General features: G+C 43.2%; 1 protein-coding gene across 3 annotated transcripts in view; it reads right to left on the reverse strand.

Moving 5' to 3' along the window:
* The window catches only part of ARMC2 (armadillo repeat containing 2), a 397,692-nt gene that overhangs the window by 326,173 nt on the left and 44,228 nt on the right, over window positions 1–27,291 (reverse strand). For 2 of the 3 annotated variants that reach the window (XM_078646857.1, XM_078646858.1), the window contains exon 2: window positions 22,741–23,025. In XM_078646857.1, the coding sequence (XP_078502983.1) occupies window positions 22,741–22,958 (218 nt within the window). In that variant the 5' untranslated portion in view covers window positions 22,959–23,025. Of the gene's footprint in view, window positions 1–22,740; window positions 23,026–27,291 lie in introns of those variants that run through there. The other variant, XM_078646859.1, reaches the window with a different exon arrangement.

Here is a 27,291-nt window from a genome sequence, read left to right on the forward strand (position 1 = left end):
CAAAGCTGGCTACCTGATGTAATATATGTATCATATAAATATATATGTGCAGTCTTGATCACTGTCTTCACTCACTTCCCTCAATTTCCTTCAGTCTCACAGCTCTATATAACCACTCCGCCAATAATGTGATTACGTACTGTTGCTTTACCATGCATAACATTTCTTACAGAAATGCTCCGGAACAAACAAATAAAAAAGGCCATACTGAAGACTATGATCCTGGCCCTCGGCATAAGAGAAAGATGTTTTGAATTCAGGGAGAATATCCATGATGGAGAACTAAGATTATAAATAGTCTAAGTAATGTTTCCTTCTCGATCACATTCTGTTCGGGAGGAGGGACAGACAGAGGTTACTGGGATACCACTGTGGTAGATGGGGTCACTTACCACCGATGTCCTGTAGCCCATACTACTATGGCTGAGCAAATTGGCACAGGCACACCCTTTCCACACTGCAGTCTCAGGGTAGTGAGGCTTCTCCGGGAGTTGGGGACGGGGGGGGGGGGAGGGCTAAGACTCAGGGCTAAACAATCAACCAATAAATACAGTAATTTACAGTCCAGTGCAGTGCTTATCTACAGTAATGTGAAGTAGTTTAATGGCACAGTAAAATGAAATACTATACACACTAATGAGTTGCAGTGTAGGATTTGGTAATCCCGACAGCAAGTTCACGCTAGGCACCACAACACCTCTGGCACTCTTTTACGGTCCTTTGGGGCTCCCGAAGATCTGGAATATCTTTAGGGAATAGCAAAGTTAAACAAAAATAACACAGTTGCAAGATCACTAAGCAATCACTATGCGGTATCAACCTACATGCCAGTTCGTGTGAGCTACTCTAAAAAGAGTTCACATTGGTTTTGCTATGCCTGTAATCTAAACAGGGCTCTACAGTACAATATACAATAACAGTCTCTTTCCTTCAAGCCCATGTTACCCTTTGCCATGGGGTGTGGCAGTAGCTGCTCCAGTTGCCTCGCTTGTTTGTTCTGAGCTTAGTACATCCTCCAAAGTGGTAAAGGATGGTATAGAGCGGCCTCACTCATTGCTGGCACAGGGTGCTCAAAGAAGCTGGTCTGGATGTTGTCAGATGCTAAATCCTGGGTAGTGCTAATCAATAGAGGGTTCTGGCCTTTATCAGTAAGGCTGGACCAATCTATAATTGATACAACAAAACAACTGCCAATACTGATAATTATTCACCACTTCACTCTTAGCAATCACACATTACACTCATAGTGATTGGAAAACTACTAAATGTTTTATTTTTTCAAAAGGAATCAGTTCATGCTATTATTTTCATGAACATTTCAAACGTTTTTTGGGCCACAAAGAACAATACAACTATATAACACAAACGTTTAAAATTACAAATAAGACACTACATTACATTTCATGATTAAAAGCATTTTACAAAATATGAGCAAGCTCAATTTCCATCAAGCACTAGAGAAGAAAAGAGAAGAAATGAAAGAACCCAAGGGAAAGGTTAAAGAGATACACTGCGGCAGTAATCTAGGATGCAACACAGACCCAGGGAGAAATTTGGCCAAACAGTTCTGTATTCAGGTCATAAGAAACTCAAATTCATTAGTTGTCATAATACATTGTGGACCTGATACTCAGAATTTGTCAAGAATACTTGAAGTATTGCCGTCATTTTGCACCAAGATCAGAAAGGATTTGTGAGGGGTCGTCAGCTTTACGAACTGACATACGATCTTATAGGGGCTATAGATATGGCAATGACTGACTCCCTTCCCCTAGCTGTTCTTACGCTCGACGCAACCAAGGCCTTCAACAGGGTGAATTGGTCATACCTGTCGGGGGTCTTAGGTAAGTTTAACATCGGGGATGGATTTCGTCGAGCAGTGAGATTACTTTACCAGAACCGCTCTGCCTGTCTGTTGGTTAATGGAGAACTATCAGACCCATTTAACATCACAAGGGGAACACGTCAGGGCTGCCCTCTCTCCCCTCTCCTATTTGACCTATACATTGAACCTTTTGCCCAACGGCTGAGAGATGACATTAACATCAAGTCTTTTAGGTATAGGGGATGGGAGAAGAAGGTGGCCCTGTACGCCGATGATATTTTGATCTTTTCCTCAGAACTACGCACAGCACTTCCATCAGTTATCAGTTTAGCTCAGGACTTTGGGGAGATCTCTAGCTATGAGGTTAATGCCTCTAAAACAGAGATTATGGTTTGGAACGATAATGACCCTGGGGCAGGGGTTCAGCCTAGTCCAAATTTGCGCTATCTCGGTCTTAATATTGTTAAGGACATAAATAAAATTGCTACACTTAACTTCTCTGCGGTAGCAAAAGACTGCCGTAGATTAATGCGGTCTTGGTCACAGCTTCCGTTGTCTATCCTACGAAGAATAAACCTGATAAAATGACTATTTTACCAAAAGTTACTTTTTTGTTTAACAATATTCCCCTTTATTTTGAACCCTCACTTTTGTCACAACTACAGAGCAAAATTAGTTATTTTATTTGGGATAAACATATCCCAAGGAATGCCTGGAAAAAACTTAGGCGGCGTAGAGAAAAAGGTGGCTTAGCAGCTCCAGATCTCCAAATATAAACATGGCCATTTCAACTTTCCCATGCTCACATGTTATTAAAAATGCCCACGGATCTTGGGGTCGGATGCATTTTTTCAGCTTTGCTTAGAGGGGACGGGGGAGTGCAGACAAGCTTTTTGTTTAAATTCGGAGACCCCAAATTTTTTAACAAGATAAAACTGAAGGTTTTGCAGGGGATGGTGAGAACTTGGGTTAAACTCAGGAGTTCCATAAGGTTGAGGCACTTTTCAAGTAGGTCACCGTTGTGGGATTCACCTGGGAGCCCGAGTTGGTTGGTAGACAGTCTTGCGGTGCCCTTGAAAGTTGCGGGCTTGGAGGTCTGGGGTGATCTGTTTGTAGGAGGCTGTGTGTTGCGATGGGAATCCCTGAATATTAAAGTTGGGCCAAACTTTTCAAGGTTTAAATATCTTCGTATTGTTAGTTGGGCGCACTCACAGATCACTCTCAAGAGTAGATACCCAGTAGGAGGGGGTAGCCAATTAGAGTCTCTGTTGCTTGATAAACCCCCAGGCAGAAAGGAGGTTTCTCTATGGTACAACTTAATGTTAGATGAGGTTGACGGCGAATTCCATCTGCCGGAGAAGCTGTGGGGATCCCACCTCGCTGGTCATGACCTGGAAAATTTGTGGTTTACATCGTTTAAGGTGCTGTGGGACATGGTTAAGCCTGCTTGGCTTCGGATGAAAAATCTTTTCACTCTTCATAGAGCTTACTATTCACCACAGAGACTATCAAAACTTTCCAAGGACAACCCGGTTGCAAGTGCCAGTTGTGGTTTAGCAGCCGCCTCCGATGTACACATCTTCTTTGAGTGCCCCTTTCTGTCTTCCTTTTGGGACTCTATAGGTGCCTTACTGACGACCTCCTTGAGTTTTAAAGTTTTAAAGTTTTGATAAATCTTCCTCTTGTAATATTTGGGGCTGTGGATGGGGCTAGAAGTCCAGGTAAAAATCTCCTTTTCTACTCCATTTTGTTGCCAAGAAGGGACATTTGCAAAAAATGGAAAGACTCAAAACCACCTTGCCTTCTTGCTTGGCGTGCCTCCATTCTCCAGGTGTCAAAGCTGGACTTGGCTAGGTCTGGAAATCAAGAGAAAAGAGCCTTTTGGCACTTCCTGAAATGGGATCAACAGTGAAGTTGACTATGTTTTTTTATTTTTTTCCCCATGGTCCAATGATTACGCTGCTTTGTTTGTTTCCCTGTTTTGTCGGGTGTCTAGAGGCTGGTTTATGAGGGCAGCAACTTCGCACCTTAATGGTTTCTCCTGCGTGGGGGTCTAGGTGGCAGCGACAATACTGATTGGTGACGCTGAACGGATGGTTGGCAGTCCCTTCCAGTCTTTACTGTGGCAGTTCTTGTCGCTCTCACTTGGCCCTAATGTTTTAAACCATGGTGGAAAATGAGGATCATAAAAAAAAAAGAAGAAGAAGAATACTTGAAGTATTCAAGAATACTTAAAGTATGCTTCGAGAAGCTTGCAACTATCATGAGCGTCAAGTGCAGAAAAGGGTGTACTAGGCACAGTTTGCAGAGCTGTATTAGGGCTGACTTCAAGACACTAAAATCGAAAGACCTCAACAACCACCGTTGGGGTGCAATGGACTGTGCCTGCTGGGCTCCTCCTCTCAAACAAGGTTTGACAGCACCCAACACTTCTATCAACCCTTGACCAGTCACATTTTTCAAGCACCTCTTCCTTCCTCTGGTGATGGACATAACTGATGTGGTCAAATGCTCCCTCATTTCAAGATCTGTATATGGCCCTTTAAAACACTCCCTGTCATCCGTCACCTGCAAAAAACATACTGATCTCAAGGCACAGGATAAATAAGAGTCTGTCTTCAACTTCCCCATTCTCAGTTAAATAATTAAAAGGGACGTTACACGAAAACTTAAAGTGCAAGTGGAACTTAACCATGTTCTCCAGAACCACCAATCTAGATTTTAAAGTTCACAGGGGCACCAAAACTGTACTAGCCAATATGATGGAAGAGTTTCCATTTGCCCAGGATGAGAAAAAAAAGACTGTCCGATTTCTCTTTCAGTTTCCAGCAGCTTATGACCGTCGACCATGAAATATTTCTATAAAGGCTTGAACTTTGTCAAGAATATCTGAACATGCAGTGTAGTGGTCCAACAATTTCTCACAGACTGTAGCTAAAAAGTCAGAATCATATCACTCGAATCATACACATGCCTTGTCATGTCTGGCATCCCATAAGGATCAAATCTCTCAAGGCTACTAATCAACATTTACACACGCCATCTGGCATTTCTCCTTTGACAACATCTGGTAAACTTCTAAATGTATGCAGATGATACCCAAATCCACTTCCACTTGAAAAACAGTCCTGAGAGCACAACCAGCATGATTTGCTGCTTTCAAAATGTATTCTTTATCATACGCAGCTTCCTATCTATGAACGGCACCAATACAAATATTCTGAAGATCCCAAGCCTAATACTCAGTTTGCCTGGCTTACAAACCTCGGAAGGCCTCAAGTGGCCTCGCCTAAAGTAAGAAGCCTGGGTATTCTCTTGGACACTAACTTCTCCTTTGCTTTCTAAGTCAACACTTTTCTAAAGGCTATGAACATACAGCCCTCTCTGCTTGAGGAGAAAAAAAAGAAAGAAAGAAAGAAACGCAAATAAAAGAAAGAAAAATACTTTGTTTAAATCAAGACAGTTAAGCTGCATTGGTGTATAGAGCCTGATGCTCACTCAACCTCTTAGCTGAAGAGACAGTCACTAAGAGGCGATCTTTCAAGACATGTGCTAAAGCTCTGACTTTTACATATAATCAAAAGGGGCCCATTAACTTAGCAAAATATTAAACCCTTAAGGAGAGAGGGCCTTCTCACAAGAGGAAAAAAAAATCTTAAGAAATCTTTACTCACTGAGATTGTGATGACAGATATCTGGAAAGAGCACTTTCTAAATGCAATTATGAGAGCCAAACAAACTTCAACAGAAGAGAACTAGAGGCCAGTCTAATCCAAACAGTCTCTTACTGAGAGTTATTCAGGCCACCTGCTTTGCTAGATACTAAATGTAAAACACCTTTTCACCTTAAAAGCACAAGATTATCTTGTGGAAGGGCACTTTGCCTTCTTCATGATGTTCATGCAGACACCCGTGAAGTAGAGTTAATGCCGACAATCGTGAGGTAGGCAGTAAAATTGAGTGACGGGTGGCAGTAATTAAGAATCTTCCAAGACATGCTGAAGGGAAGGACTGAACAGAAGCCACTTTTATGATACGATGGATGGTGAAGTAGTTCTGAACGGCACGACTGAAGAGGTTAGATTTAGGCAATGATCACCACTGGGACAGTGCACTGCTTCAGTCTAGTAATCGCCTCTGACTGAAGTGGAATAGAAGATAAAGCATATAGAAATGTTCTTGATCTAGTCGGTCAAAAGGGCATTCCTCTTGGAATGAGGCCATAACAAAATAGGATGCATTTTGTATTTCCTTTCGTAAAGACTTTAGTTCATATTTGGTGTTAGCCATTTGGAGAGATGCTGAAAGCAGTTCATTACTAAACAGGGACTTGTGTTCTTCCAGCAAGTTCAAAGATCAAATGAGCAAGTATCATTTGAAGTTCTGTGGGTTTGGGAGGTGTGGGATTGGGAGGTGAGCGATAGGGATGTGAACGGTCCTCGAGAGGAATCATTGTCAAATTATTTGCACATCTTAGAAAGTCTCAGCTTTCTTTTGAGGTAGTCCATTGTTGTGGTGTTGTCAGTTTGTGTTAGGTTGGAACTGGGATTGATTGCAAGATAAAATGAGTTCAACTGTAGAGGGGCTGCCCTCAGTTTCAGTATATTTCTATAATATGTTTCCTCCATGTCCGAAAGCTTCCCTTGTGTATTCTGGTGGCTCATGTGGGCTTCCTATCCATTAATTAATGTTAGTTTAGTTTAGTTATTTTATGAGGTCAGCAATTTCACAAGCTTGCATTGAAGGAGTGTGTCAAAGTGCATTACTGTTAAAAGTGTGATGGTAATAGGGATACGAATAGTTTCTGTGTACGTCTCCCTTGCAGGGGGTTTATGGTAAAGGCGTCTCTTAAAGGTAAGAAGCGTAAGGGACAGGGCATTGTGTGGTTTTCCATAGACATACATTGATAAGTCAGGAAAGGAAATAGCTGTCTGCAAGTCAATCAGTCCTTCATGAAAGGTAAGTGTAAATCCAATGAGGTGGCTACAGAATTATTTAAATAGCGCTTCCAGGATGGTCAGTACCTTCAGAGGAGCAATCAAAGGATCAAATCTCCAAAGTAGAGTATTGAGTGTAAACCTGAAGAGAGAAAATTAGTTCATAGCATGTAGTGAATAGAATAAGTTAGGTACTCTGAGCAAGACCTGGGTTGCTTCGTGCATTTGCATATTATGATTCTCTGGTTAACATGGTTTCTTTATTCTATTTTTTTGGGGGTATCTAAGCAGGTTTGAAATGGGAGGTAAGTGCTTTATTGATGGGATAAAGGAATATAATCTAAGGCTTAGGTTATTCCTTTCTTCTTGCAGATCGTGATAAGATGTACTTTTCTAGGCCGCTGATGGTAAAATTACCGAATTCCACAGGGGGACAGGGTGTCACTTTGACACCCTGTTGCACCCCTGATTCAGGCTTGTGTGCCATGTGGCACACATACATGCCCTGTGGCATGTATGTGTGCCACATGGCACAGGTGTACATGCACAGATGTGCGTGTACACAGGAATTAGTTATTTACCATGCAATAGTATTACATGGTAAATAACGAATTCTTAGGGGCCTGTGGCACTGTTTCCAGTGCCACCTACATCTACATTTACCAATTCGGTAAGTTTACCGAATCAGTATTTTACAGAATCTGTAAATTTACCGATTCTGTAAAATTTAGGCCCCCTACATCTCAATCACCAAATACCGACCGGTATTTAGTGACCTACATCTGGCCCCATAATGTTTTAAAGGAACAAGGGCCCCTATGGCCAAACATCAAACATTCAATAAACAGAAAAAGTAAGAACCAGACACAAAGTCTATGAAAGCAAGTAAAATCACATATATAACAAATAAGTGAGATGGTAGGCGGAGACAGAAAAAAACAAAAATCATATGAATAAACTCAGGCAGTTATATGTGAAGCATATCAGGAAAATACTCTTCGTCACCAATGAACATATAGCAGCAATTCTTCCCAATATAAGATTATATTTACAAAGTACAGGGTCAGTGTGCAAGAGTCAATGAAGTTTTGATCCTACGGTAACTCAAGAATCGTCATCAGGACATTGCATTATGATGCCTGAGAATATTACTCAGTAGTAATAGGGAAATAACTGGGAGAAAGAAAGAAGAGGAAAAAAATAATTAGTTGCCAACCTAATAGTACAATTGCAGTAATAATTACAGGGTGTAGCCCCGCAATAAAGTGGCTAATCATTAACCAAGAAGGGCAAAGGGGCGGCAGGTGGAGTGCATGTGTTAAGTGTCTAGGGCCTTAATGTCAAGTGAACGCCTTTCAATCTCGTGTTGTGCTCTCTATCAATATATTAGTAAGCCTCCCAGCCTGCTTTCATCCCCAATATGGCCATCATTTGCTGCACCTTGCTTTCCAAAGCTCTCAAGCTGTAGTCCTCCTTTTATTTTTAATCTTCTGCACCCGGCTATTTAGCACACTGGTGCTTGAACATGCCCGAGATTCTTGCCCAAACACCTGATGATGAGGAGGGCTTTGCCGAGCCTTTCAGCTTCCCGCCTTCATTAGTGGCCGCAACGCGATCAAATTCTTCCCGTGCCTCTCACACCCAGTCTTAGACTGGGGGATGTGCTCCGCTTTGCTCAGACTACAGCTTCGAAGTAACAGCAACTTTCCCTCATGATAAGATTGCTCAAGTATTTAGGGATTCTCCTGTATGGTACATGGCTTAACTTTCAATGCCCTTGGTTTTGGATTTTAAAAAAGGTGTCTCAGATATGCTGTGGATTATGTGACTCCTCTACTTCCGGGCACTGTCCCGTTAGATAGGTTTGGTGGTAATTCCTCATGGTGAGCAGCGACTATTTTGTGACAATATAAATTGGTTTCTTCAATTCGATCCTTTCATTCTGATTCTTTTTTTCCAAGTGGGTTGGTTCCTAGTCACTACCCTTTGATCACGTATACACCCTCCACTTCCCGATGACCCTTGAGCCTCCCTCACAGATACATTTTGGGCCGTTACTTGACATGAAGCCCTTAGGCACTTAACACCTGCACTCCACCTACCTCCCCTTGCTCCTTTTAGAGTATTGAGGAGCAACTTTATTGCAAGCCTACACCCTGTTAATTAGTAATACAATTGTATCATTATTAGGTTGCCAACTGGTTCTCTTTTTCCCTCTTTTTTCTTTCTCCCAGTTATTTCCCTATTACTACTGAGTAATATTCTCAGGCATCATAATGTGACGTCCTGATGATGATCCTTGCATTACTAGAATATCGAAACGTCATCAAATCTTGAGCGCTGAACCTGTATTTTGTATATACAACCTTATATTGGGCAGAATTGCTGCTATATGTTCATTTGTGGAAAGTGCAAGAAACTATACAACTGGCTATGGTCTGTTCAGAAGGCACTAGACCTGCCCTGAGAGCACCATAATTGATAAAATGCTGCATCACTTGAAGGATATCTTTAGTCCTATTGAAATAACAATCTAATGCCCACATGAGTTTTATTGTATGTAAACGTCTCTCTGCGGCAGACAGTGATTTGGGGAAAAAGCAGGCAAGGAAACAGTCTGAGTAGTATTAAAATCGGAAAGTACTTTTGGAAGAAACAAAGGGCGAGATCTAAATACTTTGTTACAATGGACAAACAAGTATTGTTTATTGATACACAAAGCTTGAAGCCCACTCTTCTTCCTGGCAGATGTAATAGTTATTAGCAACTAAAAATACAACCTTCCACAAAAGGTGATGTAAATCAGCCTTGCAGATTGGTTCAAAAGAGGGACCCATCCAGCTGAGAAGGACCACATTCAATTCCCATGGGGAAGGCCTTCTGACTGGAGGAAACACTTTTCTAAATCCCACAAGGAAATCCTAAATAACTGCAATAGTGAGGAAAGATGCCTCCAAAGAAGACTTACAATAAGCAGTGATGGTCAACCAAATGCAATGCTCTCTGATAGTAGGAAACTGCAAACCAGGTTTTGCTACATGAAGAAGATAAACTTACACCGTCTCGTCCAGGCATTTCTTCAGGTTGACTGCTTGCTTACAAACTATATGCAGCTGACGAGTACTGGAAATGGAGAGGGCAGGGGCCTCTTTGGTGATTAGGTCCCCTTTTGTTGACATTGCTACCTGGGTCTCTGTAATACCTCACCGGGAAAGAGCCTTTTAATTGTGTGAACGGTATCTAAATTGTACTTTATACGGTGGTGGGTTACTTCTTTACGCTGTTGTAAATGCAGACAACCAATAAAAATAGTTTTAAAAAAACATAAGCAGTAACTCTTCCATTTGAATGCTTTTAAAGACCACATAGAAGGATGCATCACCTGTTTCAGTATGTCTATGTAGTCATCAGGGATCTTCAAGTATCCATATTTCAAGACCCCGGAAGAGAGAGAGACACATGTTCAGCCATTCTGGGAACATGAAGGTGTAAAGCAAAGCATTCTGCATTTTCTTCTGTTGAAAATAAGTCTATTTCCTGTTAGCCTAAACAAGAAAACATGCTTGGCAGCACCTTGTTGTTTACAACCCATTTGTGCTGTTCTAACAAAAGGAGACTCAGATCATCTGTTTTTGTGTTTTGCAGTCCAAGAAGATGTATGGCTATCAGCAGTATGTCTCTTACCTCTCACCAGCAAGCTATGCCCAAATGCCCGAGTTTCCTGGGAGAGCATCCTGGAATGTGTTCCTCCCTTCTTGCTCACATAATATGTGACAGGCATGTTGTCTGTCTTCTGTCTAAAGTAGGATTGGCCCCACTTTGACAAACTTGTAAGAAAGACTTAACAACAAGGTGAATTAACCTCAACTCCGACATGTTGATGTGATATCAGTTAATTTGGGACCCACATCCCAGGAGTGGTAAGATTTTCCATGTGAATACCTAAGTTCTCCAGAGAGGCAACTGGCACCAATGTCTGTGACTACATCAGAGGACAAAGAAGTACTTGTTACAGGAGGTTCTTCTTCTTGCACCACCATTTTAGGGACTGTAAAGCATGCAACAGTTGGCTAACTTCTGGTACCAGTGATCATCAAAACATTCATGCATTGGTTTCATATGCAACCTCGCATCCCAGACTAAGGAGATTTAGAGAAATTAATGGACCTCACAAGAGTGGACACTTGACTAACTCTTAAGACTGGCCCCAGTGATGGTTTAAGTATTCATGAAGTGTGGACAGGCTTCTCTAACTGTGACCAGAGACCTGATGATATAAGGTGAAGCGCATGTTATCCCGATATCGAAAATGATGGAGAGAAGGACAGGAAAGGATGAACATGGAAACTTTAAAAACTTTATTTGGCAGATAATCTAAACACTATTCATTATTAATCTTGGGTAAAACTACAAAAAAAGAAATTGGTTCTGAATATACGTGTCACAGAATGAATTATGATTGTACAACAACCAAGCATTTCTATGCCTTGAAAAAGAGGTTTACCTCAAACCACGTTTGCTGATTTGGGATTAAAGGCTGTTTAGAGATTGTACCGCACAGTCATAACGAATATGACATTTTCATGACATTTGAAACTGCACACCAACTTTTAGTAACCTGCCTGTAATTCTACAATGCTGCCTATGTACTAGTAGGCCGTTTTCCAAAACTCACATTCCCAGGGGATCAAAGACAACCCTGTCTAATGAATATTTATGAAAGTTGCAACCCAATGCTATTGGCTAAGAACACAGGGATATGCAAGAGACAGCAGACAACCTTCCCTAAATTTGCATTCCAAAGAAAATAATTCATTTTTTTTATTCCAGCCAAAGTTCCTCAAAGAAACAGGTGCTGCATTAAAAAAAGGTTTCCAATTTAGGAAAAAATGGGGAAGCCTACACCGCTAAGGCCATCAGAAAGAATTCCCAAAGAGAAAGCTCCACAATTGCGGTCACAAATAAATGATACACTTCCTTGATAATCGAAATTAGGATGGGACGCCCCCTTCTTGCCTCCACCTAACTTGTGATTCGGAATGAGTTGCAGCAACTGTTTTGCAATTAAGAAATTATTTTCCAAATTGCATAAGGGCTTGCGCACTGGCCAAGTCCCATTTTGTACTTGCATACTTTGTGGTTTTGAGAATTTCAGGATTGGAGAGCGCAAAAAATGTTTTGTGGTTGTTTTGATCTAGCCACATGCCATTGAAACTATGGTCTAGGAAGCACTTTTATAACCAAAGGAAACTAATGACTTATGCTGGATGTCGAGTTAACTGTGGTGTTGAAATCCTGAAGTGGTAAGGAAAAGATCTCCAACATGTTCTATAAGTAGACAAAGACACTGGATACCTATCTGATGATGGATGTCAGCAACATCAGGATACAAAAGAAAATGTCTTTATCAATTTTCAAAATTGTTATACCAGGTATCCACTAAGCCCAGGGTCCCAATAATAGTGGCTTAGCTCTCTGGAGCACTCCATAGGTACGATTCTAGATAGGTCCTTTTTTAAGGCTTGAAGATTCATGGACCTCCACAGTGGGTAGGGTGACTGACAGGTAGTGTGGGGGAGGGAACCCATTTAAAGACAGGCCATGTAAGGTCACTACTGTCCTTTTACTTACAACTAAACAAGATTGTGCTTCCCTCTCATGAAGAAAGTATTTACCCATATCACAAATCTGAGCCTAGGGTGACCCATCCCACAAACCAGATTGGACAAGCAGTGCGAACAGGCAGCAGTTTCCTGGTGAAGGTACGGAACCTTCCCAACTACTATGTTGGAAAGGAAGCTGATACAATAGGACGTACGACCCATTTAAAGTGGGTAGGGACAGTATTCACACCTAAGCAATAGAGAAAAGGATAAGAGAGTCAAAAATGCCACCAACGTATCATGTCTCAAAACACCAACAGAGGAAGGTGGGAGGGATTCTTGCAGCCTCATACAACTGCCCTTCTCCCAGGCTTGAAGGACACACACAAGAGACCTGGACCCTAACCTATTGAGCTTCCATATTGGCCTGGAATCCAATCTCTTGTCAGACAACCGGGAATAGACCAGGACTGTATCCAGTGCTCAACTGTGGGAGACACACGATCTAGAAAACAACCTATGAACCTAACCACAGAGAAAAGCAGAGGGAATGTGTGGACTTATTTGGGAATATATGATTAAAATTAACTAGAGAATTGGAAAATACCTTTACATTAAATTATGTGAGAGTAAAGGAAGAGAGTATTGCTTTTTGAAGCCTTCTGAGTTACCCTTTTCATACCCAGCATCAATAATCCTAAATCAAAAGCAATAAACACTTTGCATTCAGCCCCCTAACAAATGTAGACACGGTTTCTGCTTTTGGACATTTTACCATTACTTTCGGTTAGATACATTGGTAATCATTGTGTTTACTATTAGTTTTAACTCAAGTAGTGTTAAGGCCATGGAGGGAATGTCTTCAGCAGTACTTCTAAAATAATAAGGACATGTTCTCTATGTCCTAGTATAGGGGGCTGGAAAGCTCTGGTGCTCACACCAGGAGCTAGCCTGATATAAATCCCAAGCCTAAGCAGTAACAGGTTTACATGAAGGTGGGGCTGGAAATCAGGGCCAGACTGGGAACCACATGTATCCCTGGCTAATATCTCCAAACCAGCCCTTGTTAAAATGCAATGCTCAGACCAGTCCCACTCCACTCCTGTTGTCACTTTCTTTCCAGTCCCTCTCCCGGTCTTTCACTCTCTCTCTCTTTGATTTGTGTGTCTGCTGCCAAAGACCACAAGGAGTTAGAGACATAAGAAGTCGCATTCAACCTTCAAAAACTGGCCTCCAATGGCTCCAGCCACCGAGATGAAAATCCCCATTGAATAAACAGATAATCCAACACTTCTTCTAAAAGCATTTATTCTCAGGATGTACTAGTTGATGTTATTTTCTTGTCACCTCAATAAAACCTCCCTGTCTCTGAAGTGTTCATTAATAGTCTTTGATTAAGTAAATTATTTCTCATTATGTTTCAATCTACTATTACCCATTTTTCTTGCCACCATTCTTGCTTTCAATTCAACATTCCTGACTTCTTATTACATTCTATCTTTCTTTCTTTTATTTTTACAAATGTCCATCTTTTTTACATTGTTCTTCCTAGCTTCCATGTAAGGAAGCAAATGAACCATTCACACAAAATCTTTCTATTGAGCAGCATAATTGAATTGAATTGAATTGAATAGGGATTTATATAGCGCAACTATGCCCATGGGCGTCAAGGCGCTAAGGATGGAAATGCTGTATGGAAAGAGGGGAAGTGCGCCGGCTATAGGTAGGCCTCCCTAAAAAGCCAGGTCTTCAAGGTCTTTCGGAAGAGAGGGTAGAAGGGTTGGTCCTTAATCTCAGGCGGAAGGGAATTCCAGATCCTAGGGGTGAGAGGGAAAAAGGCCCTCCCACCCCACCTTGCTTTAGTGATTCTTGGCACAGAGAGAAGGCTTTTATTGGCCGAGCGAAGTGCCCTGCCAGGGGCGTAGAAGGACACAAGAGATCTAATGTCTTCCGCCCCAGTTCCGTGAAGGGCACGGTGGGTGAGGCAGAGAACCTTAAACTCAATCCTAGCCTGCATGGGGAGCCAATGCAGGTTTTTCCTAATGGAGGAGCCAGATGAGAGCCTCGGGGCATCAACAACAAACCTTGCTGCTGCATTATGCACTACTTGGAGACGTTGGACAAGTCATTTATTGATTCCTAAATATAGCGCATTGCAGTAATCTAGCCTGGAGGATATAAGGGCCACCGTGACCTGTTTGCGAGCTTCGGTGGAGAGATAATGCACTATTTTCCTCAAGGTTCTTAGGACACCACAACAGGTTGATACAGTCCTGCTAACCTGTTTATCAAAGGAGAGCTTGGTGTCAAAAATTACGCCCAAGTTCCGAGCAGACTGAGAGGGCGTGGGACAGGCTCTGAGAGCAGGAGGCCACCGGTCGATCGACCAGATCTCCTGCTTGCCTCCAAAGATGAGCACCTCTGTTTTGTCCCCATTTAATTTGAGGAAGTTCCTCACCATCCAGCCTGCAACTGCTTCCATGCAGTTCCTGAAATTTTTGGCCGTGAAATCCACAGTTTGCGAAAGGGAGACCATGATCTGAGTGTCATCGGCATAGGATAGAACTTCCAGCCCGAAAGATCTTACAAAGCGATACAAAAGGGGATGATGGACGGAGCGTTTGAACAAATCAAACACTCACCCCCAGTCAACGGATCTGGGTTTAATCCATCACCATTCATTAGTTCACTCATCCACCCCAGTTCAGACATGAGTCCCTTGCTCACTTGGCCACTGGATTCAAGATAGCCTGGCTGATGAGGATTATGAATCCGAAACCGGTCCCAGGATGCTTGTTTCCGGTCCATGGAAGACATGGCTTGGCAGTTCGGGCTGGACTGTTCCCATGAGGCACAGGGTCAGACTGATTTGCATATAGCCATGTCTGAAATGGGGTGGCTGAGTGGGCTAAAGAATGGTGATGGATTAAACCCAGATCAGTTGACTGGGGGTGAGTGTTTGATTTGCTCAAACGCTCCGTCCATCATCCCCTTTTGTATCGCTTTGTTCGCCCTAAGTTTGGCAGGGTATGCTCAGACGTGAGTCCCTTGCTCACTTGGCCACTGGATTCAAGATAGCCTGGCTGATGAGGATTATGAATCCGAAACCGGTCCCAGGATGCTTGTTTCCGGTCCATGGAAGACATGGCTTGGCAGTTCGGGCTGGACTCTTCCCATGAGGCACAGGGTCAGACTGATTTGCATATAGCCATGTCTGAAATGGGGTGGCTGAGTGGGCTAAAGAATGGTGATGGATTAAACCCAGATCAGTTGACTGGGGGTGAGTGTTTGATTTGCTCAAACGCTCCGTCCATCATCCCCTTTTGTATCGAAAGATCTTACAAGCCTGGCTAAAGGAGTCACGTAAATATTGAAAGTGTGGGGCTCAGGGACGAGCCCTGAGGCACACCACACTGCACAGGCTTGACTGGGGAAAGAAACTCACCCAGCTTGACCCTCTGTTCACGGTGATCAAGGAAAGATGTTAGGAGGCTAAGCGCCGGTCCGTCCACTCCTATCTCCCTAAGGCGCATGTCCAGGATGGAGGGGGACAGGGTGTCAAATGCGGCTGTGAGGTCGAGCAGGACCAGAAGGGTAGTCTGGCCACGGTCGACCTTCGCGCGGATGTTATTAGTGACAACTGTAAGGGCGGACTCTGTGCTGTGGGCCTTCCGAAAACCGTGTTGAGAGGGGTCAAGAAGGCTGGAATTCTCCAAGAAGGCACTCAGATGGTTATTTAGATGGGCCTCTAACATTTTCGCAGGGGCTGGGAGTAAAGAGATGGGGCGAAAATTCTTTAAAGTCCCAGGGTCCAATGTGGGCTTCTTTAAGAGAGGTTTCACTATGGCCATTTTCCATGAGGTCGGATAAACACCTTCATGGATTGCTAGATTGATAACTTCAAGGAATGGAGGAAGTAAGACATCCCTGCATTCTTTTAGGATCTTCAAAGGACAGGGATCAAGAGGAGATCCTGATTTAAGTTTGTCCAAGTGCAGATTAAGTTGCACCAGGGTGAGCGGGGGAAAATTGGCGAGGGAACCACCCTGGGACCTTACAGGATCCTCCTCCAGGGGAGGGGGCGCCACTGGGGCACAGGGAGCCCCCAGGTTTTGATTGAGAGCTTCTAAGCCTAAGTGGATATCCATTATCTTCACATGAAAAAAGTTAGAAATCTGGTCACAGAGTTCCTGAGTAGCTCTAATGGGGTCCGGTGATTGAAGGAGAGATAAGGAGTCAACAATTTTAAACAATTCCCTAGGGGAGCTAAGGGAGGCGGTCATCTTGGTGAAATGCTTTTTCTTTTCCGCCAGCACCGCGGCTTTGTACTCCTTGAGAAGACATTTAGGTTTGTCTTTTTCAGGGGGATCAAACCAGTAGACAAACACAGAATGGATTAAAAAAAAATTGATATAACCGAGGGGATTAATATTTTATGAACATTAGCATCTTAACATTTATCAAATCAGTGCAAATTAAAGTGGCAATGTGCAATAGTGCAAATGTCAGGATTTGCAATCAATCTTCATTAATATCGACATAATACTAGACGATCGAAAAGTGCTTATGATCTTAACACTGAGCCAACCATATAGATGAGCAATAGTGCAAATAGCACAAATAAATATCACTCTCAATTAATCATCCGATTAATTAACTGTTATAATACAAATGATTTTAAAGTGCCTTTGATAGAACCATTGAACATAGAGCCTCCCAATTCCCCTTACGTTACTTCTAAATATTATTTCAATAAAGTGCATTACGCTCATACCATGGGGAGGGGTGTCATCAAAACATTCAAATCTAATACTCTGTCTCAAAGAATCATGTACATTTAGAGACTACCTAGTTGGAGATTTTATAAATTTCCAACCTTGTAATACCAAATATGTGCTACCACCATAGCTATATAAATAAATCATTGACCTGGCCGGTGAGGTGCTTTAATGTGTTTGAAGAAACCAAATAGAGCTAAAGCAGAATCAGGCTGAGTATTCAACCCAAGCATTTTGCTTAAACCTTGAATAATCAGATACCAAAAGTCATGCAGTACTGGATAGGTAAGAAAAGGATGGCATTTGAGTGCATTGGTTTGGCACCTGAAGCATTGACACAATGTTGCTGGGTTTACCCTATGGAGAGCACTAGGGGTATAATATGCTAGCCACCTAGAAAGGAACGCCATTTTCTAAAAGTTTTCTGCTCTTAAGAGCTTTGCACCCTGTATCAACTATAATCTGCCATTCCCCCTATCGTTTTTTACAACCAGTGCTCTTAGCAATTTTATCTAAAAAGATGGGAATCAGCCTTGCGTTTGAATACTGTCATAGAGCTCTATACCAATTCCTTACACCAAGAATTCTGTTCTTAGTGAATAACTTCATCAGCAGATGAGAGCCCGCATTCAACATTGCACATTTATCTTTCAAGAAATTACTTATCTGGAAAAACACGGTAAAAAGAATTGAATCCAATGCACGAGCTGCAGCTCTAACTCAAGCTCAGCCCAGGTTCTCAAACTCAGATTTGTAAAAAAAAAAAAAAGAAAAAAAAAAAAGAAAAAAAAAAGAAATGTCGACTAAGCAAAGCCATTTAACATTCCATCTTTCTAGAAGAGTTCCTGAAATCACCAATCGCATATATCTACATTCATTTAACAAAATAAATGCATTTCATAAAGGAATACTCCACTACCTAAAAACTGTCTACTATGACACACCATATTATGGACCACTTTATATCTAGTTTTGTTCTGTAATTTAGCAATTTTCAAAAAAGCTGGCAAATCTATCGCTGATCACTTGATCATCTGGATCAGAAGAAAATGACAAATAACTGACCCGGACGATTGATTGCACAGTACTATCTGAAAACAATGGTAAATGACGACCCTGAACCTGGGTAGCACTAGCCCCCACTGTTCCTTATTTAATTGTAATCCTGCCAAATGAACGCTGGGATGTTTTTTCCTCCATATAACCTTACTGAAGAGGGAGTCGAATTTGTGGAAAAATGAATTATTCACTTTAATTTTAACAGTAGCAAAACAAAAAAAAGAATAGTGGTCAAATCGATATTTTTATCAGTGAAACACGTACAATAATAGATAATGGAAGAAGTACTCATCTATTCAATAAGTCTTTAACTTTCCTCAACGCAGTCAGATAAGTGAGATGAAACAGATATGTAATAACTGAGGTTAGAAAACTTCCCAAATATCGAACTGGATAATTAGGAACCAACTGTTGTTGCAAATAGAGAGGACTATCGCTCGCCTCTGCCCTGAACAAGGCTTCCGATTTTGAGTAGTTGATCTTATAACCACCCACCGCAGTAAATTCCTGAATTATGTTGAGTGGTCCTGGAGTATTGTTTTTGTCTGCTTTGAGATATAAGATAATGTCAATCACAAAAATCGTACTTTTTGACATCCCCTCCAAAGAGTTACTAATCAGAAGCTTGTTGCATAATGTAACCGCCAAGGGCTCAATAAAAAAAGGTAGACAAAAGTGGAGACACTGAACAGCCCTGGCAATCACCTCTATTTATTTCAACCACACCAATCTCTTTAGCATTAATCAACATCTTGACCTCTGCACCTCTGACACATATTATAAAACATTGATTACATTTCTTGGGGATATCAAATTTGGCTAAAATATTGAATAATGCACCCCAATTAACTAGGTTGCAAGCCTTTTCAGCATCGATTAACCACTTGGCTGCTAAGGGGTGTGCATGTAGGTCCATTGACTTTCCATTGAAATCAATGGAAACTCCATGACGAGTTACCCTTGTCATTAGCACTGAAGGGGTTAAGATTATTACCACTTTTAAATTGTGGAAAAATATTTGATGACCAGATAGCTTCTATTGCCGATACTGATCTACCAGATATAAACCCAATCTGGTTTATCTGAATAAATATTTGTACCACAGGCATTAATTGTGTCACAATTACTTTGGTGAAAAGCTTAGATTCAATATTTAATAGACTAATCAGCAGATATGAGTTGACATAAAGAGGTAGCTTATCTTTTTATAGAAAGCGGACTACCAGTGCTTCAGTAAAAGAGTTGGCAACATCAACTCAAATAATTCTTTCAAAAAAGTTAGAAGTTGTGGAGCAAGTTCTATATAAAATACTGTTGGAATACCATTGCTCCCATGTGCTTTTACATTTGCCATTGTATTAAAAGCTATGTCGGACAAATATATTTTCACAATAAGACTATTCTTATATGTTTGGGACAATTTAGGGAGCTCAAACAAACTAAGATATTGGTCCTGCTCTACCAAGAATAAAGGTCCTTGAAGGTTGATAAAAATAACTGTGCTATTTCTTCTTTGTCACTTGTTTGAGTGATGGAAATAGATTAAGAATAGTATGAATGCAGTTGTGACTCATTTTACTCCTAGTGGACCATGCCAAAAGTTTACTGATCTGTTGCCTCTTTTCAAATGCTTTCTGCTGGAAGCATTACATATTTCTTCAGCAATAAAAAAATCCCTAAAATTCTGTGACGCCTGACTGAGCTCTTACTGTCTCTGATGCCTTTTCCAGGGCTTCCTACAGCTCCTGAATTCGCACGGAGTGTTCCCGGTTTATTTTCTTTATAACCAATCGTCCACCACCTAAATGTAACTTTAAAGGAGACCAAAACTGACAATATTGAAGCCGCATTTTGGTTTATTTGGAAAAACCAAATAATAACAAACCTGATCTACCAACAATAATCTATCCAGCTGTCATCTTTGCCTTGAGTTTAAATCAACACCTAGACCAGTTTCAAGAAGGTCTATGGAGTGATCTGAAAAAGCATTGGGGAAAATGGTGGTTGAATTTCTATTTAAATTAGCCAAAAAAAACCATACAAATCTAAATCGGACACGGTATTAAACTGCTGCAAAAAACAAGTAAATTTCTTGAAGTCCGGATAACGAAGACGCCATGGGTCTACCATGGCAAAACCCTGTTTGAATGATTATAATAAGGCTGACGTTTTGGGCTTTGTCTGCCTTTGCAAGTTATTTGAGGAATCCAACTTCACATTTTGTGGAAAATTGAAATCCCCTCCCAAACCAAGGTGGCAGTATGGCTCAATTGAAAGCTTATAAAGCTAACTCTGTATCATCTTCTATCGGACCATAATACCTGGTCAAATTGAGATGCGACCACTCCGCAAAAACCTAAACCCAGATCCATCTTTTCAACCATGCTCCTATACAGAAGATAGCCTAGAACAAAATGTCTTTCAGTCTCCTGGTCACTTTCCCAAGCCGAAACAGTAACACAGACCATACATAGCACTGGTTTTGGACACAACAGATATTAGGCAGGCACGTCCTGACACTTGATGACAGGCTTTATAGTCATGAACTCCTCCCAGGCTTAACAGCCTTCTTAGAAAGTATCTCAGTGTGACTTCAGTGAACAAGTAGTCCCGGAATGCCTTCCTTAAACACTTTATCACCACAGTGTTACACCAACTTCGTCCCCTTGATATTTCCCCCAGAACAACTGAACGCGAGCAAGGGAACCAACAGTCTGTTGTGAAGTGGACATGCTTTGATGCCTGTTGTGTCCTTTTGCAGCGTTTCGCTGCGCATAACATTCACAATGATTTTGTGTCATGGCTACCTGTGGCAACTCCCAATATATGGACGGGAGAACAACTGACTGAAATATAACCCCGATGTGGGAACACCCCTGATGCGGGAACACCACCGGTGTCCAGTTCGGGAAACTTGAATTGAAGCCTGCCTGCACACCATCTCACCGTGACATAGCTTCACTGCTCAGTGGCTGTGAGTGCGTCTGGAAACGGAGTGCAGAGTGGGAAGGTGGGAGGAGCGACCTAGCGGCCAGACATGCGGGCTCTGCTTAGCCACAAAAACATAAATGTGCTAGGGTGTTCTGAACACAAAGGCCTTTCATAAATATAGATTCAACAGTCAAGTGGTTACTTAGAAATATGTAATGGTAGAAGGTTAGCAGGATCACCCAGGTCTGCATCAGGACTGCGTTCAAAATCTCCACAATCGAGAGAGCATACATAGGTGTGGTAAGTTGTGGATTTCTGGCAGGAGACAACTAGAAAATGCACTTTGGAACAAGAGCTGCACATTGCTAAGCAACATCTAAAACTGTGCTTTGGCCAAGAGACACAAACCCAGCACATCTTCAGGAACGAGTGGACGCTGCACTGTAAATATATCAAAGAAGTAATTTTTGAAAAATAAAGTACTTAAAGAAAGTCCCTCATGGGGCACCAACCAAACAACTGGAAAATAGCAGGTAGGTTTCTATAGCTATACTTTGATTTCTGAAAGCAAAAACAATGTTATTACTACGAGGCAGGATTATGGAGAATGATGTAGGGGCAATACGTATTACAACAGGTCTTTGGGATACCCACTGGTGTAATGAAACCCAGAGAGCTCTATGTGGAAGAAAACTAAAATTGTGAGCTGGGCTAAAATATAAAACAGTCCCTTGCATACAATAGAAAGCAATCACTGGCAAAGTGAATAGGTCTAGGTTATAAAAGATTACGCAAGTGGCTCTGCCAATGCTTGCTGCCAATCGCATGACTTAAGATGCACACATGTATGGCCGCTGATATATATGCGTCAGGACGCATGCAAATACGTGCGCCATGACGCATGTCAACATATGCACATAATTTACAATTTTAACATGGCAGGCGACTATGTGAGAAAAGTGAATTAAAATGTTTAAAATAATTCAAAAGTAGTATGTGCAAAGCACAAAAAAGGAAGTAAGCAGCACTTCCAGCAACTGGTCCCTCAGAAAAAAAGCAGTAAAAATTTATTAAACTTGGGCCGAAGGATATGGAGCATCAGGGAAAATGTGAGCTCAAGGGAAGGAAACAAGCAGACAGGTAGCACATCTCTCATGAAAATAATAACAAAATGTACCACTGGAAGTGGGATGGGGAGGACAGAGTGAGGGAGTGGGTAAGAGAGTGCCAGGGAGAGCTTGAATAACTCAGAAAAAGTGTGAAGTGAGATCAACAAAAGAAATGCATCAAATGCACTCACATGGAGTGGGCAATACTAAATAAATTAAGCTCCCTCAGGTATGCAGCAGAAAGATACTATTCTTCCAATCAGAACATTGTGAGACTGATAGGCGCCTGGGCAGGACAATCAAGGAAGAGGAAGGAAAACCACTGAATCAAGATAATACAACTGAGACAGACAACAGAGCCTCCCACTCATGAACATAGGGCTCGACTACTCAACCCGCTCTAAATATTGTTATGTGTTATATACAATAGGTCCGTCTGTAGATGAGCCCTATTAAGGTGACACCCAAATGACTAATAACGAGAGATCTGTTCCGTACCTGAAAGTCGACGGTGGTCTGTTTTCTGGTGTTCTAGAAGATGCAGGTCCAAAAAGCTTTCTTTGTTCATCCCTTGGAGTAAATGGCCTTTGAGTTTTTATAGTCCTTAGTGCATTCCTTGCCTCAGTTATAATTTCAGCACTTGTTTTTTGTTTAGGCACTGGTGGTTTGAAAAATGGTATCAGTTTCTCTGCCTTCTTATCCTTGGAGGGGTGCATCTTTGTAATTAATCTTGAATATGTTATAGAAGTACTCCTTGTGCTACATAATAGGCGTGTAGAGTACCTGCAAGTCAAAAAGCAAAGAGACATCGTTACTCAATACTTCAATAGTGTCTGTAAAACATTTTACAAGTCAAATTCACCTGAGCAATACTGGTGAAATATGTTCCTTGTTCTCCATCTATTACATAGACGAAATACCATGTTCTGAGTGGATCTAGGACAGCAATATTTTGGGAACTAACTAAAACTGAAATAAGGTTCTCTTATTCAATCTCGGTCCTCTTAAATGATCTACAAGCATTACAACTCTATGCCATTTTTTAATTAAATACATACATTAAAACGAGGACCCACATCATAAAACTTTCTTTCTGGTATGACTTACGAATGAAAATTTAGAAGTATGTCAAACTTATCCATAGAAAACAATTTGGGAACCAGGAAAAGAGTTGTTATTACATTGCAAATTTATTTTCTGTATATTAAATTAAGGTTCGCTCATATCAATGTGTTTATATTTTCAAGGAACAAAGTAAAATTTACCAACGGATCAATTCTAAATAACAATATTGATACTGAGAAACATACAAAATATGTATTTTCGAAAAATAAAAAAAGCTATGCGTCATGCCTGCAAAGTATTTCTTGAATTTTTGTAATAAGGAATAGACTTGTATAATAAAACACAATTTATGATTCCTCAATGTTTTAGTTTAGAAGTGTATGTTCTAGCAGTAAAACAAAACATTTATTCAAAAATGAGACACTGAGTCATTCACCAAAGGCAACTAAAGTTCCCCAGCACAGCACAGCAATCACAGTATGGGTATAGCTATATGGCAATGGATTACAATAGAAACACAGGGGTGTGGAAGTAAAGACTATAGCTAATTTGTGAAACACAGTGATAACAAGGGAGCACAGTTATGGAAGAATGGCCTGGCCAGTGGCGGCTACTCTGCAAAGGTGGAGGAGCCCCACTGCTATTTCAGCAGTGCAAAAAAGAAAATGATAACATGAAGTTATTATCATTTTATTTTTCTATGCTGGACTCGGAACCAGGTTGGGTGGGGCTTGGCTCTGTGATGCCAGAGCAGAGTATTTTGCACTCCTCTAAGTGCAAATGACGGTTTGGGCTGAACAAACCGTCATGCACACTTAGCATGTTCTCCACAGGGATTTGTATCACAGCCACATGGAGAACATGCCCAGGTTCCCAGGCACTGCCCGAGTCGCCAAAAAGGCTGCTCAGACCCATCACGACGCTGCTCATGCTGCCTCGTGATAGGCTGGGAGAGTACGGGGGGCCTAGGTGCTTACGGTGCTTACCACTCCAGCAGATAAAGAGGACAGAAGAGAGTTGTGCGGCGGCGAAGGTAAGTTTATTTTTATTTATTTTGTTATCCATTCCCTCCTGTTCCCCCAACCACCCCACCCTTCCTGTTCAGAGGCAGACGCCACTGGGCCTGGCAAAGTTTAAGCTAGAGAAGTAGAAAGGTAGAAAATGGGCGGCTATGGCAGCGCAGGGATGGCAAGGGGACACAGTGAGGAATATTCTTCAAAGCATTTTGAGTATGAGAATGAATATTATAGGGGGGCGTGGCCAGCAGCATGCCGAGCTAGACGTGCAGTCCGGGAGCTCCCGGCCGCCTACACCACAATCCGCCTTTAAACTAGAGACCACTCGCATGTAAACGTCAGTACACGAGTACCTAGCAACTCTGACACCATTGCGCGACCCCAGGGGACCCGCTAGTGACTCTGGAGCTGCGGAATCGAAGTTTTAGCTCGCCGGCCGGGAAAGGAGCCGAAGAGGCAAGATGGCGCTGCCGGTGTAGTGTCAGCAACGGAGCTGGAAAGAGGTACGTGAATGGCCCCACCGCAGCGAGTAGAGTGACGCTGGGCTCCGCGAGGCACTGGGAGACGCTCAGGGAGTTCACCGGCCGGACCTCCGGCCGAAGACGGTACCGGCACCCGGCGATCCTTTACCAAGATGGCGGCGTGATCTGGAGCCGGTGACCGGGAGACGAGAGAAGGACGGCGGAGCCGCTGCGAGCCAAGGACCAGGAGGGAGGGAGTGGACCCCGCGGTGGAGAGGTCCGGACGGCCACACATTGAAGGAGTGAGCCCCCCGGTGCCCAAATCACCCGGCACCAAGATGGCAACCGCAGGCATCGGCGGCAGTCGGTGAGCCCCCGGTTAGCTCGCCGGTGCCGCAGAGGGGGACGTGGACCAGTGGAGACCCCGCGCAGCAACAGGGGAGTTCACGGGACAGAAAAATTCACCAAAAACGGCGGGCGCCCAGCAACGCCTTTCCGGACATGGCGACGCAGTGAGGGGAGACGGAGAGAGCACGAATACCTCACAGGGGCAGACCGGGGACCCTGAGATGGAGTAGGGAGATGTCCCGCCTGAGGAGCGATTGAAACTAGGGGGAGCGGGAGACCCGGCAGCTCTAAATAAGCCTGGCACACGTAGACTGCACTAAGAGGGTGACACCGGCTGCAAGCAGGGCGAGGGAGGTGTGAGACGTGACTCCCCGACCAGAGAGACTCAAAGGGCCACCCACTAGAGAGAGAACTAGGGCCTGCAACTAGGTGCAGCACGTGCTTACAACCTACTCCAGATAGTCAAAGGTGACATTACCATAGTCCCGGCGTGGGAAAGACACAGACCCCGAACCCCCCTTGCGAGTGCACAGGGAATAAAGACTGCAAGAGGTTGGACCCGGCATACCCAGGTGCGTGGAGGGAGATATCTGCCTACTATACAACCCTGAAGCGAGCGTGCCCAATATGGAATGCTGGTAACCTTCAGCGGGGGAACCAGTCTGACGCTGACACTACCCCGGAGCGGCAGCAGAGGCGGCCACGAGACTTACATCCGGGTGGTGAGACCGAGACCTGAAGAGGAAGGAGGGAGCTGGCATCGTATATCCAAAGGGCACGACTGGAATACCTTGACGGTACCGGAGCCGGCGGGCCACGAAACGGGCAGAGTACCTCCGGCACCTGGACCTAGTGCGGCGGACTCTAACGACAGCAGTAGGCGAGTAGTACTGCCCTGAAACGGCCGACAATGGGGAAAAAAGATCCACTAACCAAACAAACAAAACAGGGCCCGATGGACAACTTCGCGGCACCACGCCAGAGCAGGGAGATCCCCTATACAGCGCCCGAGGGGTCCGTAGACACCGGCAGGCTGCTTGCAGCCATCCAGGCATCAAGATCGGACATCCAGGAGTCACGAGCGGCCCTAGAGGTCAAAATCGGAGAGGTGGGGTCGGAGGTCACTCTCCTAAGACAAGATTTCAGGAACCTGTCGGCTAGAGTTACCGAGACGGAAATGCAAATCGGCGAAGCGGAAGACTCGCTGACCACACTCCGGAAAGATATGGTGGAACTTCAAGCCTCACACAGACAACTACAATGGAAAGTGGATGATGCCGAAAATAGGGCGCGCCGCAATAACCTACGCTTCGTGGGATTTAGAGAAGGAATTGAGGGAAGCAATATGGCGGCGTTCCTTCACACATGGCTAACCGAAACTTTTCCATCGGCATGCTTTTCGGCGTGCTTTGTCGTTGAAAGGGCTCACAGGGCACTGTTAGTGAAGCCTCCGGAGGGTGCGAGACCCAGACCAGTGATTGCACGCTTCCTCAATTTTGCGGACAGAGACTTGATATTGAGGGAGGCAAGGAAATTGGGGGAGATCCGCCTTGAAAATATGAACATCATGATTTTCCCGGACTACAGCCAGGAAGTGCAGAAGCAGAGACGCTCCTTTGATATGGTAAAGGCGAAACTCAGGACCCTGAACATCACCTACATGCTGCTCTTCCCAGCAAAACTCAAGGTGATATATAAAGACAAATCGATATTCTTCAATCACCCTGACGATGCCTGGCAGTGGCTAGAGGAACGACCAATTTTCAATGGCAGAGAAGCAGCTGGACGTGAAGAACTGGAAAGGTCCCTAATGGACAATGCACAGTGGGGATTGCCGAGAATGCAAAGACGGAAATCTAGAAGGCTGAATTCCCGCACACACGGGACACCGTACCACTCACGCACCTCTGCCGGAGTAAGAAGGGGGCGATCGGAATCCCCTGGGGAATCATCCACGGTGGGCTCCAGACTACAAGGTAATCGGAAGCAGATACGCTCAGAGGGTGAGGAAGAGGAAGAGGCAGAACACAGAGCATCGGAAGCCGACGAGGAGGTGCGAGGAGAGAGAATGGGCTCGGTCCATCCACTGGTGAAGGAGATACGGAACCTAGAACAGGACTCCTCCGACAAGAATAGTCGGACGGACACTGCCACACAAG

The sequence above is a fragment of the Lissotriton helveticus genome, chromosome 6, assembly GCF_964261635.1.
Source record: "Lissotriton helveticus chromosome 6, aLisHel1.1, whole genome shotgun sequence".
Lineage (NCBI taxonomy): Eukaryota > Metazoa > Chordata > Amphibia > Caudata > Salamandridae > Lissotriton > Lissotriton helveticus.